The following is a 15,969-nucleotide window of genomic DNA, read 5'->3' on the forward strand; positions in this document are numbered from 1 at the left end:
TCCTCTTTTATTAGCGTGTCTCAGTGTCAAAATAACCTGTGAGCTAGAAGAATGTTGAGAAGTGACTTCTTGAGCATGTGCTTTGTGGGAGTAGCCACAGCCCCTCCCCATCTGTGCCCTGGTGGCTGCACAGGAGGGTCCAGCAGTGAGTGGGGAGCAGGATATGAATCTAAGATTTAAACTTGACTCCCATCCCCAGGGAGGTAATTGTAATTAACAATCATTATTTTAAAGTATTTCCAAATTTTTGAAAATGATACGTCAGGAAGAAGGTAGAATGCAAAATCCCCTTTGATTTTTAAATTGACTTCAGATAAATTCTTGTGCTTGTCCCAGGCCCCCAGGATAATGTGTACCCGGTCACCCCAAACTCCTGGGTAGCTCTGGACTGAGGATGTTGAAGTGATGCGCCGGAGGAACACAGCTGTTAATGGGGAGCCAGGTTCTAAACCTGGGCCTTCCTACCCTTGGGAAAGGGTTCTGTCTACAAATAATCCGGTGATTCACAAGGCTGCCCACCCAATTCCGTTGCCCGTGTCTGATAAACTGACCCTGGCTTCCCTTTTTACTGGTCACTCTCTGTTTCTGGACAGACAGGACTGCCTCTCTCCTTTGAAAGGAAAAACCGGAAAGTTTGCAAGCAGACACAAGGACAGTTTATAAGGAACATACCTGGTTTAAGACATTTAAAGCAATTTCTACCCTCAGGAAAGGGTAACTAACATAGATATGGTATTTGACTTAGGCTATTAGGGGTAACAACCATAATTTGGTTTCTTAAAGGGGAATTAGTAGAGAGATAAATTTCTGTTGACTAAAAGGGTTGCAAGTTCTAGTGCTATTTATTTTGTATTTATTTTGTATCTGGTCACTTTTGTGAATGCTGGTAATTCTGATAACCTTATAGTTGCTTATTTTGGGGTTTCTAGTTAGTCGTTTTATACAAAACTACTGATACATTTTTCTTCTCTTTATAAATGTCTCCAGTTCTTATTTATATCCTTAGAGCATTATTCAGTGTAGATACCCATGGTGGATGCTGGTATCATCTTGTTCCTCCTTTTACTGGGAACGTGTCTGCAGTTCACTGTGGCATATGCAAGACGTTGCAGAGAAATGAGGAAAAGAGGACAAGTGGGTTCTTCCTAAAGCTAAATTATTCAGTTCAAAAAATTGTTCTTTTTAAAAATTCCTCTATGGGTCCCTTTTGCAGTTAACTATTCCCCTTGTCCTTAATTTTTGGCAACCATTGACGTGTTATCTGTCCTTGTAGTTTTGCTTTTTCCAAAATGTTCTATGAGTGGAATCATACAATATGTACTTTTGGGTTGGCATCTTTAACTTAGCAAAATGAGTTTATGGTCTGTCCACATTGCTGCATGTGTCAGGGGCTTTGCTTTTAACTGCTAAGTAGTGTTTCATTGCACAAATGTCCCACAGCTTATCTGATGCACCTGTTAAAGGCCACCTTGGTTACTTCCAGTTGGGCTGGTTATAAATAGAGCTACTGTAAACATCCAAAAATTGTTCTTGAGACCATACCCTTCCAACTCTAAAAAAATAAAATGATGATCCTATTAAATGGCAGGATTTTAAAGTAAAGACACTTAGTTTGCAACGTAAAAAGTTAGTAGAACTGCTTCTGTGTCCCCACTGCACCCCCTTTTCCACATTTTACCTGTCTGAAGTCCAGAGTCTAGAAGCCATGGCATCAGTCACTGTGTCACTGTGACAACGGCCAAATTCTTCAGGGTCTTCCCTACGCTTTTTTAAAGAAATTGTGTTAACTTTCTGCTTAACTCCTTATAGGCACAGTGCTTTGGTCTCTTCCTTCCTTTTTTACAGCAGTCCTGCGATTACCATCATGTTAGCCCCACATTTTGTGGGGGTCCTTCATGTGCACCCCAAATAGGTCCTAGGTACAGTGAGGACAGGGTCTGCCAAGTCAGAAGACCAGTCTTGGAGAATCTCCTGTTCATAGAAACGTGAAAGTCCCAGTGGACCATGGAAGTTGAAACCAGTGAGGAGAAGGTGTCAGGCTTCCCAAGTTTGGGGATTCTGTTGCTTTTACGATACACTTTCCTCTAGGTGGCCTGTCAAGTCTTAGCCAAGTCTGTAATTTCCTCTGTGAAAACATAACTCCTCATTAGATTCTTCTCTTTGAAGGAGAGAGAATAAGTCCAGTTCTCTTGGGCCTTTACAACGCATCTGAATCCCACGGGGAGAAAAGCTCCAGTTTGCCAGTGAGCACCGCGAGGACAGCAGTAGGTCCTTGGCCGTCGAGTGAGCCCCTCCAGAGCTCTGCAGCCCCAATGAGTGCAAAACTGACTTTGTTTCCAGTCTACCCCCTACTCACATGCATGTGCACAAAGGAATTGCTCTTTTGTCTTGTTCGAGGAGGTCATGACAGCCATCGTCTGATTTTTAGGGCACCTTTTCCTGAAGGAATTGCTGCTGTTTCCCCGAATGTTTAATCACTTGCATGCTCTCGGTCCTGTGTTGAGGGTAGTTGTGTGAGGGCTGGCGCCCGTGATGATGGTATCCTTGGTAGCTCTTGGTCTGGAGCCAAAGCTGAGGGAGCTGGGGGGCCTTCTAGAAACTGAACTCAGGCACTGAGGGGTAGGGCTGAGGAATGTTCCACAACTACAGCAACACACAGCAGAGCCATTTTTGCAGAGCATTTGGTTAAAAACCTGTGGATTATAAAAGAAAGTAGAATTGGTCTCCAGAAACCTGGGCAAGGCGGAGGCAGCTGTGATTCCGAGAGAAGACCCAGGGGCAGGGCTGTGCACTAGACACCCAGGCTGAGGTTTTCTCAGCCTGGCTGACAAGGCCCAGCAGCATCCCAGGAAATCCAGACAGAGTGAAACCTCAGGTTCTTAGGAAACTCTGGCGAACGCCAATCAATCCTAGGCTGTCCTGCAGGTTCATTTCCATCCGTACAGGAGTTCAGTGTGACCCGGACTGAGCTGCAAACCTTAGAAAGGGGTGGTGTTCTCCAGGGAATGCGCCACAATTCAGTTGGAGGCAGAAAGAAATACATTACTCTGTTGAGAGATTTTTTTTAACACAACCTGACCTCTGACACAATAGCATCAGGTTGGTAAATAATATAGTCATTTGGGGATTCTGTTATCTTCTTACAAATGTGAGATAATTAAATCACAGTTTTGAGAGCTTTCAGATTCAGTTTGCCTGGGCTGGTGCCAATATATCTAGTTGTTTTCCTATTCAGCTTATTTTTCTTTTTGTTACATAGCTGTGAATATGATATAAAATTGGTTGCTTATCAGAATGTTTTAAGTACAGTACTTGGATGAGTGATTGTCAGATTTCTTGGGATTTCATATTTCTGTGACCTATAACTGAATTTTTCAGACTGTAAGACACACTGGACCATAAGACACATCCAGGTTTTAGAGAAGGAAAATAAGAAAAAAAATTTGAAGCAAAAATGTGGTAAAATATTTAATAACATAAATAACATAGGCCAGGTAAGCCAGGTAAGCTATATTCAGACTATAAGATGCACCCCCATTTTCTCCCAAATTTCGAGGGGGTGCGTCTTGTAGTACAAAAAGTACAGTAAGTGTCCCTCATTAACCAAATAAGGACCAGAATCAAGGCAGTGCTTAACAGAAGCTGATTTGCTTTTTTTTTTTTACTGCTTTAGGAATATGAGGGTTGATCCCCCCCAAAACCCAGAATTATCTTCTGGAGGGCAGGCCCCCTTGTAGTACAGCTTCCCCCACTAGGTGAGAGTTCTAGGAACCCATCTGTATCAGTGCACCAGCTGGCATTGTTGTGAGAGGCTGCATTCAGCTTCAGTGAATTTTTTTGAAGACTTTTTCAACACATTTACCCATTTCATGGTGGGTGATTTACGAGCACCCCTGCCCACACTGCCCTGAGTGTTCAGCAGTGTTTGACCAAAACCGGCATGGCACCCACCCCCTTGCCCCAACCTCCCTATTCACCTGATCTCACCCCGATCAACTTTTTTTTGTTGTTTTCTCTGGAGTAAAAGTCCTCAAAGGGAAATGTTTTGCTGATATGGAAGAGGCGAAACAAAAAATGGCAGAAGTGCTAAAAGGCATCAAAATGATCAAGTTCAAAAACTCTTTTGAGCAGTGGAAAAAATATCTATAGTTGTACTGCATCAAATAGAGAGTACTTGGAAGGTGACTGAAGTTTAAACATGGAAGAATAAATACAGTTTTTTAATAAATAAATTCTGGGTTTTTTGGGGGTCTCCCCTCATATGATAGTGGAAAAATAAAAAGAACAGAGTTAGAAAAAATCCCCACCACAGTACAGAGCATATGCAAACCCCCCATGCATGTATTCATTGGTCATTTATTTATCAAGTGCCAGTTCCTGGTCTGGCTCTGAGCTAGACTCGCCCAACCCTCAAGTGCCCACAGTGGATATTTGATGAGAACGAATGGAAGGACACTGGGAGCTCTCAGTCACTGCTGTGCTCAGAGACAGAGGTTTCCTGGAGAAGCTGTGGTGCCTTGTGGAAAGGGTGGGCCCTGTGCAGCAGAGGGTGGGTGGGTGGGACGTCAGACTGAGCATTTTGTCACTGCTTTTGTTGACAGTTGTCACTGCACAGTGATTATTAGAGTCAGGTTGACTTTCGGTGAGTTTATTACTTTAAAAAATCCTTTACGGAGATGCCCCAGGACGCATTGCTCTCAGTGCCCCTCCTGGTACCCGGCAGCCCTGTGGACATCACCCTGGAGATGCACTCTGGGAAGGGGGTTCATAAGAAGATTGACAAACGGGAAAAAAGATTATCTCATTTTATTTTTCACACTGTTTTTATCATATTTCCTCTTACAGACATTCTTTTTAGCAATTCCCAGTTCTTATCAGCCAGTAGTGGGAGAAGAAAGGTACGAATAATAATTTCATGTCTCTAGTAAGGATACAAAACTAAAACGCGTGAAGGACTGTTCCCGCTTCCCATGTCTGTGTTTGATAGTGGCAATGTACGATCTTGAGTTGGTTTTTCAACTTTTTAAAATTTGACAAGTTTTTTCAGAGAATGATTTTTTCTTTTAAATAACACACAGAATGTTTAGGCCTTTAAAATGTTTCAGGTACACTGTGGTCAGGTTTCTCTGCCTCTCCCTTTGTTACTAGAGCCCTGTCATGCCCATGAAAGGGCTCCGAGTTGTTTGGTAGGAACCCAAGAGAGGGGTCCTCGGGTGTGACCAACACCTTCTCTGTGACAGTGCCATGGCGGGAAGTCCCTGAGGAGACCAGAAGGGGAAGGAGGGGCAGGACAGCTGCCCAACAGCCTCACGGTGCCGGACACCTCATATCTGACATCACACTGAACCATTAACCACCTCCCTGTCAGGGATTCTTACTGCCTTTTGTGGGAGAGGAAACTGAGGCTCAGGGAGAGGAACTGATTTGTCAGTATCACACAGCCGGCCGTGGGGGGCTGGGGTGTGAACCCGGGTTTGCCTCACTGCAGAGGGCACGCTCGTCCCCGAGATATCTCTGTCTTCTAAAAACACTTCTTTGTTTTTCTTGTATGAAGCTTTGGGGGGTATTATATGTTTTCTTATATCTTAGGACATCCCTTGTAACCTTTTATGATATCACATGTCTTATATAATGTTTTCAGAGACTTTACATGGTAGAGAGCGTGGACGGTCTTACGTCTTGATAGTATTCATCAAATTTAAATTACTAAGCATAAGGCTCTTAAGCACGGTTCTTCATACACACACACTTAATGTAATTTAGGAAGACATTTTTTTGTCCTTCTTGTGTTATTTCGGTTGCTGAGAGGTGGATTCTCTCCATCATGTTTTGGAGTGGGAGGGGCCCTTCCGTGCCATTAGCCCACGGTGAGTCGTGTGTGCCCACCAGCAATCAGCAGCTTGTATGTGGACTTGTAACCAGTTCAGGTAAAATCATGTGAGTGTGTGCGCATGCTTACACGTAGAAGGTGGCCCCAGACACCTCACCTTGCCCTTCAGGCAGTCTGTCATGTTCAGTACTCATAGGACACCCTTCACATTGCTGATTTATGCTAAAAGTATCCTAATGTTTCTGACAGATCATGTGTGACGTGAATATAATCCATATTTCTTAGAGCAGCTAATCCAAGTGGCTTATTTCCCGATACTGCTGATGAGGCTCTATCTCTTGGTGTCGCAGCCACTCAGATTTTGATGGTAACATATTGTTTGTGAGTCACTAGTTTTGTCTAAAACAGTAGGTTGGAACAGAGTAGCAAAGGTTAATTAAGTTTGTCCATCAAAATGGGAACAGATATGGATGCCTCTGTTACTTCCGGTCCTAAAATCGAAGTTCCTGAATGTGTGATTAGGCATCTTTTCTTCTCATTTTCAGACTGCCCCCTGAAATTCTTACTTTATTTCAAAGCGGTGAGTATGTGAGGAGTTGGTAAAGGCCAAAGGCAGTGATAAGGTTTTATAACAAACGGCAGATACCTTAATATAAAGTTGGACAAGTGGCTTAGTTAAGCAGAGAGAATCTTCTGGGGTCCAGTTGCTTTGAATTCTGCCTTCTCTCTGCGGAATCAAGTTACCTGATCTCTGAGAAGTTTCTGTGTTAATGATGATTACATTATGACTCTACGAGATGACAGTTCTCTATAGTATCTCTCAATAAATGTTCATTTCTTCCTATGAATTTTCATTAGTCCTGTAGACAGTAGTCGTTTTCTCAGCAAAATTATGTGAAGAATGTCCCCATTACAAGCCTTCTCTGCCTATCTTAAGAGGTATTCTCTAATGCTTTCAGAAATTTGACATAGTAGAGATACTGGAGAGTCATTCTGTGTCTTAATTATTAGCCAAATATTTAAGATACAATTTTCGTCATTTCTTTTCCCACCAGCTCACTTACTGAAGTGCTCCCTCCTATTGGCTTTCACAGAAACGATGCTTGCATTTCTGCCTGGCTCTGAATGTACGACTTTAGTTGGGTTTATTATGTCTTAGACTTGTGAATCAGACCAATGTGAGTTTCTCACCGAGGTGCTAGCAATCTTGCATGGATTTGTGATAAGGGAGGTGTCCCAGCCAGAAACTGTCTCTAAACAGACCGCCCTTCTGTCTTTTGTGGAGGCGTCAAAACCCTCCCAGGCTCCAGGAAAAGGAACCATCATCTTTTTTTTTTAACCATCTTTAACATCTGCCTTTTTCTAAAGCCCCTTGCTCCATTTACTCGATTTATATGCCGCAGTGTCTTTCAAACATTTCAGACTGAGACCCACAGTAAGAAATGTATGTTGTGATACAGCATCTATTTACACATAAAGATAAACATAAAATGAAGTTTCAGAAAACAGCTCTTACCCATACTATGTACAGTGGTTTTTCATATTTCTATTGTTTCATTCCATTCATTGACATAGTATTTTCCCTTTAATTCTGATCACAATTTAGAAATTGTTTTTGGGCCCATGAAACGGCCACAGTGCTGCATTTTGGACACCACTGCAGGGGGTGTAAACTTGGTTCTATCAGTACTACTGATACAGGTGGTGAAAACCAACGATCGAGCAACGCAAGTTAAAAATTGGGGGGTTTAGAAGTGTTTTTTAAATAAGAACAGGCAGCACGGGACACTAATAAATACAAGTATACTCCTGACATCAGGTGGCATTTCCATCCCTCAGAGTTCGCACAGCAGTGATGAGCATCCCTGTTCAATGCCCCGTCCAGAATTCCATGCTCCAGTGGTCACTGTTGGCCCTGTATTTATTTCTAAATGACTTTTTCTGGGGGGGTGTGCATCTTATGGCTGTTTTGTGTTTTTAAAATCTACCCCGATATTAATCCAAGCCTGGAGGTGAGCTCCTTTCCTTCCATCCATTTTGGAAAGGCTACCCATGCGAGTGTTGTTTCGCTTCTGCAGTGTCAGACGTTCTGACGCTTCGGGAAACACAAGGTTTACAACGCAAAGCATCTCAGATGTATCATTCCTTAGACAATTTGTTCTCTCTACCGTAGGGCATGAGCATTCTCTCTCTCCAGGTATCTCTGCCCCTCCCATCCCCCAACCTCCTTTCTGAGGAGGAAGAGCATCCTTTTGGATCATTTCTGGACAAACAGCTGTTTGTCCTCCAGCCTGTATGTAAGTGCTGACCCTCCGGCTCAGCACCTTCCTCCTTTGCTCCTTGAAGTTGTCTACCCAGGATTTGCGAGAATCCCCTCTTGGGGCCAGAGTCCTCACAGGGCGTCTCCTTCTGCATCCTTTTCTCTTTCTCCCTCTGGGGAGCAGAGTGGAAGGTATTTCATAATATGATAATATGAACAAGATGAACGCAGTCAGGGAAGTGAACGAAGTTAGGAGAGAGAAAACTAAGCCCAGAGGACCAGAGGGACAAGGAAGAAGGGAGGAACAAGAGAAGAAAGTGGGGGCTAACGTTTATGTTTTGTTGGGATTTTATTGTTACTATGAAAAAGGGTGACTAAGGTATATAAAATGAAACCAGTGGTTCAGATTTATTGTGCTGTGTGCTCCCAACAGTTTAATAAAATAAAATCCAAAGCTCTTAGATTCTCCCTTCAGGGTTAATAGTGATACCATGCACGTTGCTAACCAGCCCAGCTTCCGTCCACAGGTCGTACTCTGCTTCAGAGACTTGGGGTGGCTAATAAGATTATAAAACAAGCCTCTTGCTTACAAGCTACCACATTAATAATAATAGTAGTTATAATTCACTGGAATTCTGGATTTTGGGGCTTTACTTTGTTTCATTTAAAAGAATAAAAAAAACCTGGAGAACATTAAGGCAGGAATGCATAAAGGGAAAAAATTATATCCTTTTAGAAGAAGTGAATAGTTCCTTTAACTTGGGGGCACCTCTGTCCCTCAGTAGAATTTTGCTGTTTTAGTGGAGATGATGGGCTGAGCACAAGGGGATGGTAGGGTTAGGTTAGCTTGAAGCGAGTTTCTCAACCTTGGCACTGTTGCAACGTTGGGCTGTGTAATTGTTTGTGGTGGGCACTGTCCTGTGCATTGGAGGGCGTTTAGCAGCATCTTTGGTGTGGATTCGCTGCATGCCAGTAACATGTCCTCTGGGGACAAATCACCCTTCGTTGAGCACTGCCAGCTTAAAGTAAAACAACAAATTTCAAAGTTCCTTTATTTATCCCTTTTGGCTAACCCTAAAGCAACAGGACCATTTTTTTTAAATATTTGGAGCAAGAAGTGATTTAGAGTTTTAAATTGCATTTGGCCATGCCCTTTTCTGGGCTTTCTTGGTGAATCACAATTCAGTTTTAACTTTATGTTTCAGAGTTTTACACATGCACCTAGAAATACATAGAGTGGTATTTCTTTCTTATGCCCACATGTGGATGGTTATTTGTACATTATTCTTCCCGTTGGAAGTAGCTGAAGTGATTGATGGTCTCAGTAAGTTCACATTTTGACAACCTCTGATGGAGTCTGACCCTTTGTATCTTTTTCTTCTTTTGCTGAAAGTTTTTTATAGCCCAGTGATCTTGCGGATTCATTGGGGAAATTGAATGTTTGAGTTCAAGTAACTCAATTCCTATTTCCAAATAATACTTGTTATCTCATGCTTTCTAAAAAAACAGAAAAGGTATTAGGGGGGAAAAGTAATCGTGCATGGATTTGATAATGTGTTTATTTTCCAGTAAGCTTTAGTTAAAGGAAAAGAAAAAAACATCCAGTTTATCTGCATCTCTATGGGCAGCATTTGGCCAGTCTGTTTATCAGAGTTAACCTTTTGCATTTTTTAATAACGGTACTACTGGGGATGTTGGGATTTCATACTTCTTGGGGTATGGGTTATAGGTAACACTAGTTATAGGTAATTCTAACTGTTTCAGTCTGGTTTCAACTGGAATTGCCTGCACAGCTTTGAAATAACCCAGGGCCCAGGTGGAATCCCAGACCAGTGAGTTGAACGACCTGGGGTGGAGCCCAGGCCTCAGTGCTGGTCCCTGTTCTCCCTGTTCCGGTGGGGGCGAAGGTTGAGAACGAGGGCACACTTTTGTAGATAAAGTTTTATCATAACATAGGCACCGCCATTCATTTACTGATTGTCTGAGACCTTGTGGCCTGTAAAACCTAATATATTTACCATTTACTAAAAAGTTGGGCGACCCTGGCTCTGAACTCAGTGACTCTTTTTCAAATATTTTGAAAAGAGGCTTTATACAAAACCAATAGCAAAAGGAAAGAATCCAGCATTTTGCAGAGTCTGTAGGCTTAAATCGTTCCAATTTTCTTGTACCTGGGAAAATTGAAAAAGCATTTTTTTTCTGAAGAACTGACTAGAGGGTCTTGTCAGCAGAGGAAGATGTGACCAACTCAGCCCCAGACAGGGAGGCACCACTAGTTATGTTAAGACACTTTGTGATTGACAGTCGTCTTCCAATTAATGATCATTACTTAGACTGTGTAATCGGCCTCGGGAAAGGCCTGTAGAGGCAGAAATGTTTCTCTCGTGCTGAGTGTGTTTTGAGTTGGTTATTACCCTTGCAGCCATTCTAGATGGTGGCAGACCCCTGGGAAAAAAATCCTCAGTTCCGAGGAGTCTCGTGTAAAAATGAGACTACTGACATCGTTTCTGCCTTTCAGAAGGGTGTAAACATTGGGTCAGAAGAGTTTTTAGAAGGTTGTTCTGTGGTCGTGGGCCGCTGATGACACTAAGTATGAGAGAAAGGGTCATCCAGGGGTGTCCAACCTTTTGGTATCTCTGCACCGCACTGGGAGAATAGTTGTCTTGGTCACACATTAAATACATTACTATACATAATCACAAAGAAAAGTCTCATGCTGTTGTAAGTAAATCTGTGATTTTGTGTTGGGCCGCATTTGTAGCCATCCCGGGCTGCATGCAGCCTGCAGGCCGTGGGTTAGACATCCCTACCGGTCCCTTGTCACTGCAATGTGGTTTGGGTTTTTTTTTTTTTTAATTTTATTTATTTATTTTTAGAGGGGAAGGGAGGAAGAAAGAGAGGGAGAGAAACATCAGTGTGTGGTTACCTCTTGCACTCCCCCTGCTGGGAAACTGACCCACAACCTAGGCATGTGCCCTGACTGGGAATCAAACCGATGACCCCTTGCTTCACAGTCTGACACTCACTCCATTGAGCCACACCAGCCAGGGGAACACAATGACGTTTTTGAGCCAACAGAATCAGCCTTTCCTGGGAGTGAGTTAGACTCTGAGGCCCCACCCCAAACTTACTGAGTCAGAATCTACTTTTTCACAGGATCCCCAGGCTATTTTTGGACATATCAAGAGAGCGCTGGGAAGCACAGGTCTGGTAATTGGGTCAGTGCAGGAAACACCGTCGTCACTTCCCTCCTTAATGGTCTCCCAGCTCCTTAACGGCTCTCCTGACTTGGGCTCACACATTAGGAATGCCCAGGGTTCCCCCTTTGGCTCTTTCCAAGCGTTGCTTGCATGCCTACTTACTTAGTAAAGATTTATATGATGGTAGAAAATGAAAATGGGATGACTGAGCTGGAAGGGATACCACTTTATATGCTTCAGGGAAAAAAAACAAACTACTTCCTTTTATCCAAAAGGTGACAGGAGAGTCTGTGAAACAGACATCAAACTTCTGTTCCTCATTACAGGGAATAGCATCGAGAAGGCTGGGAGTGAGGCAGAGGGAGGCTGGGATGGATGCTGAGGGACAGTATCCAGCACAGCATCATGCCTGTGACAACAGCTTACCTCCACACTAGTGTCATGTCATGTTTCATGAGAGAGTTAACTAAGGGAAGATGCCAGTTTTACGTTGAGGAAACGTGAGGAGGTTCAATGAAGGACTGCTGGTCAAACAGCTAGTCAGTGCCACAGCAGACTGTTGGCCCCTAAGCACACTCTGCCGTCTTTCCTGCCTTATTCTCTTTATTCCTTGTTAATTGGGCATCATATGATGAGATGGAATTTTAGAGGTGCTTTAGCAGGCACCCCAGGTAGAAAAAGCACCTTGGAATGTATAGTTCTAGTGTTTTCAGGGTCAGTATACTAGAGGGCATGTTCATAGTTGAGGGTACCTCCAATGTAGTAGGCCATTTAATTTAAAGAATTAGGCAATTTTCGAAATGATGGTAAACGGAACTTCAGCCTCAATATTATTTTTTCTTTTTTCTTAAGCAGATGAAAACCTCGGACAACCGCCATGCCATGAGCTCTCAGTACAGGATGCATTCTTACTACCCGCCTCCGTCCTACCTGGGCCAGGGCGTGCCCCAGATCTTCACTTTTGAGGACGGCCCTGCTTACCCGGAGGCCAAAGCGAGTGGTAGGTGTCTGGTCACTCAGGCTGGACTAGGGGGGTGATGGGGAGGGGACGGGTGTCTAGACTGGGCCTCTGGATCTCTGAGGGCTGATCAGGTAGGAGCTGCTGGCAAGTTCATTGCTCTGTAATTCCTACATAGTACCTTTAAATTTTTTTGTTATGGAATGATTTTGCTTTGCTATAGTCTTAATATTATATTTATCTTTTCTGTGTACCTGGAATGATAAGAGTAAAATAAGACACTGTCCTCAGAAGCAAAAAATGTGTTTTCTGAGGATCAATATGAAATACAGAAGCACTTTAAACAGGAGTCCAAGCCCTGATATTTTTGAAGTGAATTTTCATATATTGAATACTCATTTTCCAAAACTTTTCCATTTTAAAATTGAAGGTGTATTTATCTTTGGGGGAAGAAATAAAATAACATAATAAAACATTTTTGAACACAATAGATCTCAGAGTTTATGCAGTAGCAATGCAAATAACTTTGATAAAATGGCTTTAAAGTAAAAAATGACTGTTTAATGAACCAAAGCACTTTGAAATACACAATTGCTCAACTTCAGTTTTAACCTTCTCCCCAACATTTACACTGTGGTGATAGATGCCTTTTATAGCTGCTGTGTTTCCAGCGCCCATTCTCAAGTTCTTTTTATTTAAGCATCATCTTTTGATCTAGGAAAGTGAGAAGCATACACAGTTGAGGCCCTAACAGAAATCAGGGCAATTGTGAATGACTGGGTAGAGAAACTACTAGAACTTAGCTTGGACTAAATGAAAGAAGTTTGCTTTTTTAGTAACTTGACTCTGTATAGAGAACTTGTTTCTTCGTAAAGCAAGTGCTTAGAGAACGAGAATCAGAACCATACTTTAATTTACAAATTTAGAGCAATTAAGTTTTAAAAAGCTGGGCAAGTTATACTTTATTTAAATCATATTAAAATAAAATGAAAGATTCCATTAACATAGAATATCTAGGTTGAGGGAAGTGATCAGTGTGAACTGAAGAGAGATCGAAGTCCACATTGTTGATTGTACTGTACCTTTTATTAATAATCATATTTCGTTGGAGTGACAAACACATCTTTATTACAAATATTCATACGGTGTAACATGTGCCCATATAGTCTTTCTTTCATACTTCCTTTGATTATGTATATTTATCTGGATGGTAAGCTCCTTAAGGATAGAGAATGCATCATAAAGAATGCATCTCACATACCTTTTTGTCTGCTGTGATGCCTTTTATTTGTTGTTTATTGGTAGAGTGATAAATGAATGAACAAATGATTTAGGTACTATTTTTAAGTAAGCTTGTTCTGTAAGGAAACAATCCTGAAAGGTCAGAATCCTCATTGTCTGATAGAACCAGTGAGCAAATGAAGGATGAAGCCTTTAAAGAAACATTCCTTCATTGAGAAAATTAGCAGTGAAATCTATTTTCAGGAAGAAAGTGCCTGAGCTTCTTTCTCCAGGAATAATGGAATGCTTTTTAGAAGTGCTGGCATTCTTAGACAAAGGTGTAAATTCAGAGGAAGGCAATAAGGCAAAAAGATAAGAGGAAATTTATTAGAGCAGAGAAGAATGAATTTGGGGAAGAGCAGTAGGCATTTGAATTTATGGCAGAAAACAAACAGACTCAGAGGAAAGAGGTTACAGTCCAAGAAAGAAAAGTCTGGCTATACCAGTGTTCATAGGGGAAGACTGGGTGAAAAACACCTAGAATTTCTCAAAACTTTTCTGGTTCTATGTTTATTTCAAAGTGCGGCTTACCCTTCTGGTACCCCTTGTAACTCACTAGCTTCAGACGTGAGGGAGTTGGCCTGGAAGAATTGCAGTAAAACCTCAGTAAGAACTATTTTGGAATTGTAGTGGAAAAAGAGAGGATGAATTAGTAGAAAATCCAAGTCTCAGCTAATTTTTGAAAGAAATACGGCTTTCTGACTTCCACAAATATGTGGTGTTGTGGGCAGTGCATTGCATGAGACTTTTAAAAAATTATTTTATTTATTTTTATCGATTGTGCCATTACAGTTGTTCTATTCCCCCCTTCGTTCCCCTCCACCCTGTACACCCCCTCCCCCACCATTCCCCCCTTTAGTTTATGACCATGTGTCTCAAGTTCTTTAGATTCTGTATTTCCCATACTATTCTTGCCCCCCCATCTATTTTCTATCTACTGTCTATGCCACTTATTTTCTGTACCTTCTCCCCCCTTCTCCTCCTCCCACTCCCCTGTTGCTAACCCTCCTTGAGATCTTCATTTCTATGTTTCCACTCCTGATCTAGCTGTCCTTTTAGTTTGCTTTTGTTTTAGGTGTGGTTGTTAATAACTGTTGAGTTTGCTGTCCTTTCACTGTTCATGTTTTTTTAACTTCTTTTTCTTAGATAAGTCCCTTTAGCATTTCATATAATAAGGGCTTGGTGATGATGAACTCCTTGAATTTGATCTTATCTGAGAAGCACCTTATCTGTCCTTCCATTCTAAATGAAAGCTTTGCTGGATAGAGCAATCTTGGTTGTAGGTCTTTGGATTTCATGACTTGGAATACCTCTTTCCAGCCCCTTCTTGCCTGTAAGGTCTCTTTTGAGAAATCAGCTGACAGTCTGATGGGGACTCCTTTGTAGGTGACTGTCCCCTTAGCTCTTGCTGCTTCTAGGATTGTCTCCTTCATTTTAATTTTGGCTAATGTAATGATGATGTGCCTTGTTGTGTTCCTTCTTGGGTCCAACTTCTTTGGGACTCTCTGAGCTTCCTGGATTTCCTGGAAGTCTATTTCCTTTGCCAGATTGGGGAAATTCTCCGTTATTATTTGTTCAAATAAATTTTCCACTGGTGGCTGTGCCTTTCCCCCTTCTGGTACCCCTATAATTCGGATGTTGGAACATTTAAAGATGTCCTGGAGGTTCCTAAGACTCTCCTCATTTTTTTGAATTCTTGCTTCTTCACTCTTTTCTGTTTGGCCATTATTTGCTTTCTTTTGGTTCACTCCATTGATTTGAGACCCAGTTTCCTTTTCATCGCTATTGGTTTCCTGTGTAATTCCATTCATTTCAATTAGTTTCGCCTTCATATGTATATCTAATTTGTGGCTATAATCAACCAATTCTGTGAGGATCCTGATCACCAGTGTTTTAAACTATGCGTCTGAGAGTTTTCCTATTTCTTCATCACTTAGATTTATAGGCTCTGGGGCTTTGAGTTCTTCTTGAGCCATTTTTGTTCTGTTCACGCGCATTAAGTAGGAGGAGGGGAGCCTTGGACTCCCAGGTCGCTGGGTTGTGACGCTGTATGTGGGGGCGTGGTCAGAGCGGGGAAATGGCCGCCCCCTGTGCTGTTTCTCACACCCGCTGGGTGAGGAGCAGAGCCTCAGGTGGTTCACCAGGGCGGGGCCACTTAGGTCGCTGGGTTATGACGCTGGAGGTGGAGGCGAGGTCAGAGCGAGGAAATGGCGGTGCCCTCTGCTGCTGCTCGCCACTGGGGCCTGCTGGGTCCAGTCCATTCGCCCACTCCCTCACTTGTCTATCCACGCATGGATGCAAGACCACAGTCAACCCGCAGCCCTGCTCCCTCGCTGTTTCCCCGCAATTGCTTGCTGAGTTGCCCACCAGGTCCAGCCCTGCGCCTGGATTCTGCGTGCCTGAGTCCGTCTGATGGAGTTTTCCTGTGCAACCCCGCTCC

General features: G+C 42.6%; 1 protein-coding gene across 1 annotated transcript in view; it reads left to right on the top strand.

Annotated features, from left to right (window-relative positions):
* DMRT1 (doublesex and mab-3 related transcription factor 1) overlaps positions 1-15,969 on the top strand; it is a 96,891-nt gene that overhangs the window by 43,755 nt on the left and 37,167 nt on the right. Inside the window, exon 4 of the mRNA XM_037165566.2 lies at positions 12,146-12,290. Within this exon, the coding sequence (XP_037021461.2) occupies positions 12,146-12,290 (145 nt within the window). The remainder of the gene's footprint in view (positions 1-12,145; positions 12,291-15,969) is intronic.

The sequence above is a fragment of the Artibeus jamaicensis genome, unplaced genomic scaffold (genome assembly GCF_021234435.1).
Source record: "Artibeus jamaicensis isolate MK-2021 breed Jamaican fruit bat unplaced genomic scaffold, CSHL_Jam_final scaffold_1964, whole genome shotgun sequence".
In the NCBI taxonomy this organism is placed as follows: Eukaryota; Metazoa; Chordata; class Mammalia; order Chiroptera; family Phyllostomidae; genus Artibeus; species Artibeus jamaicensis.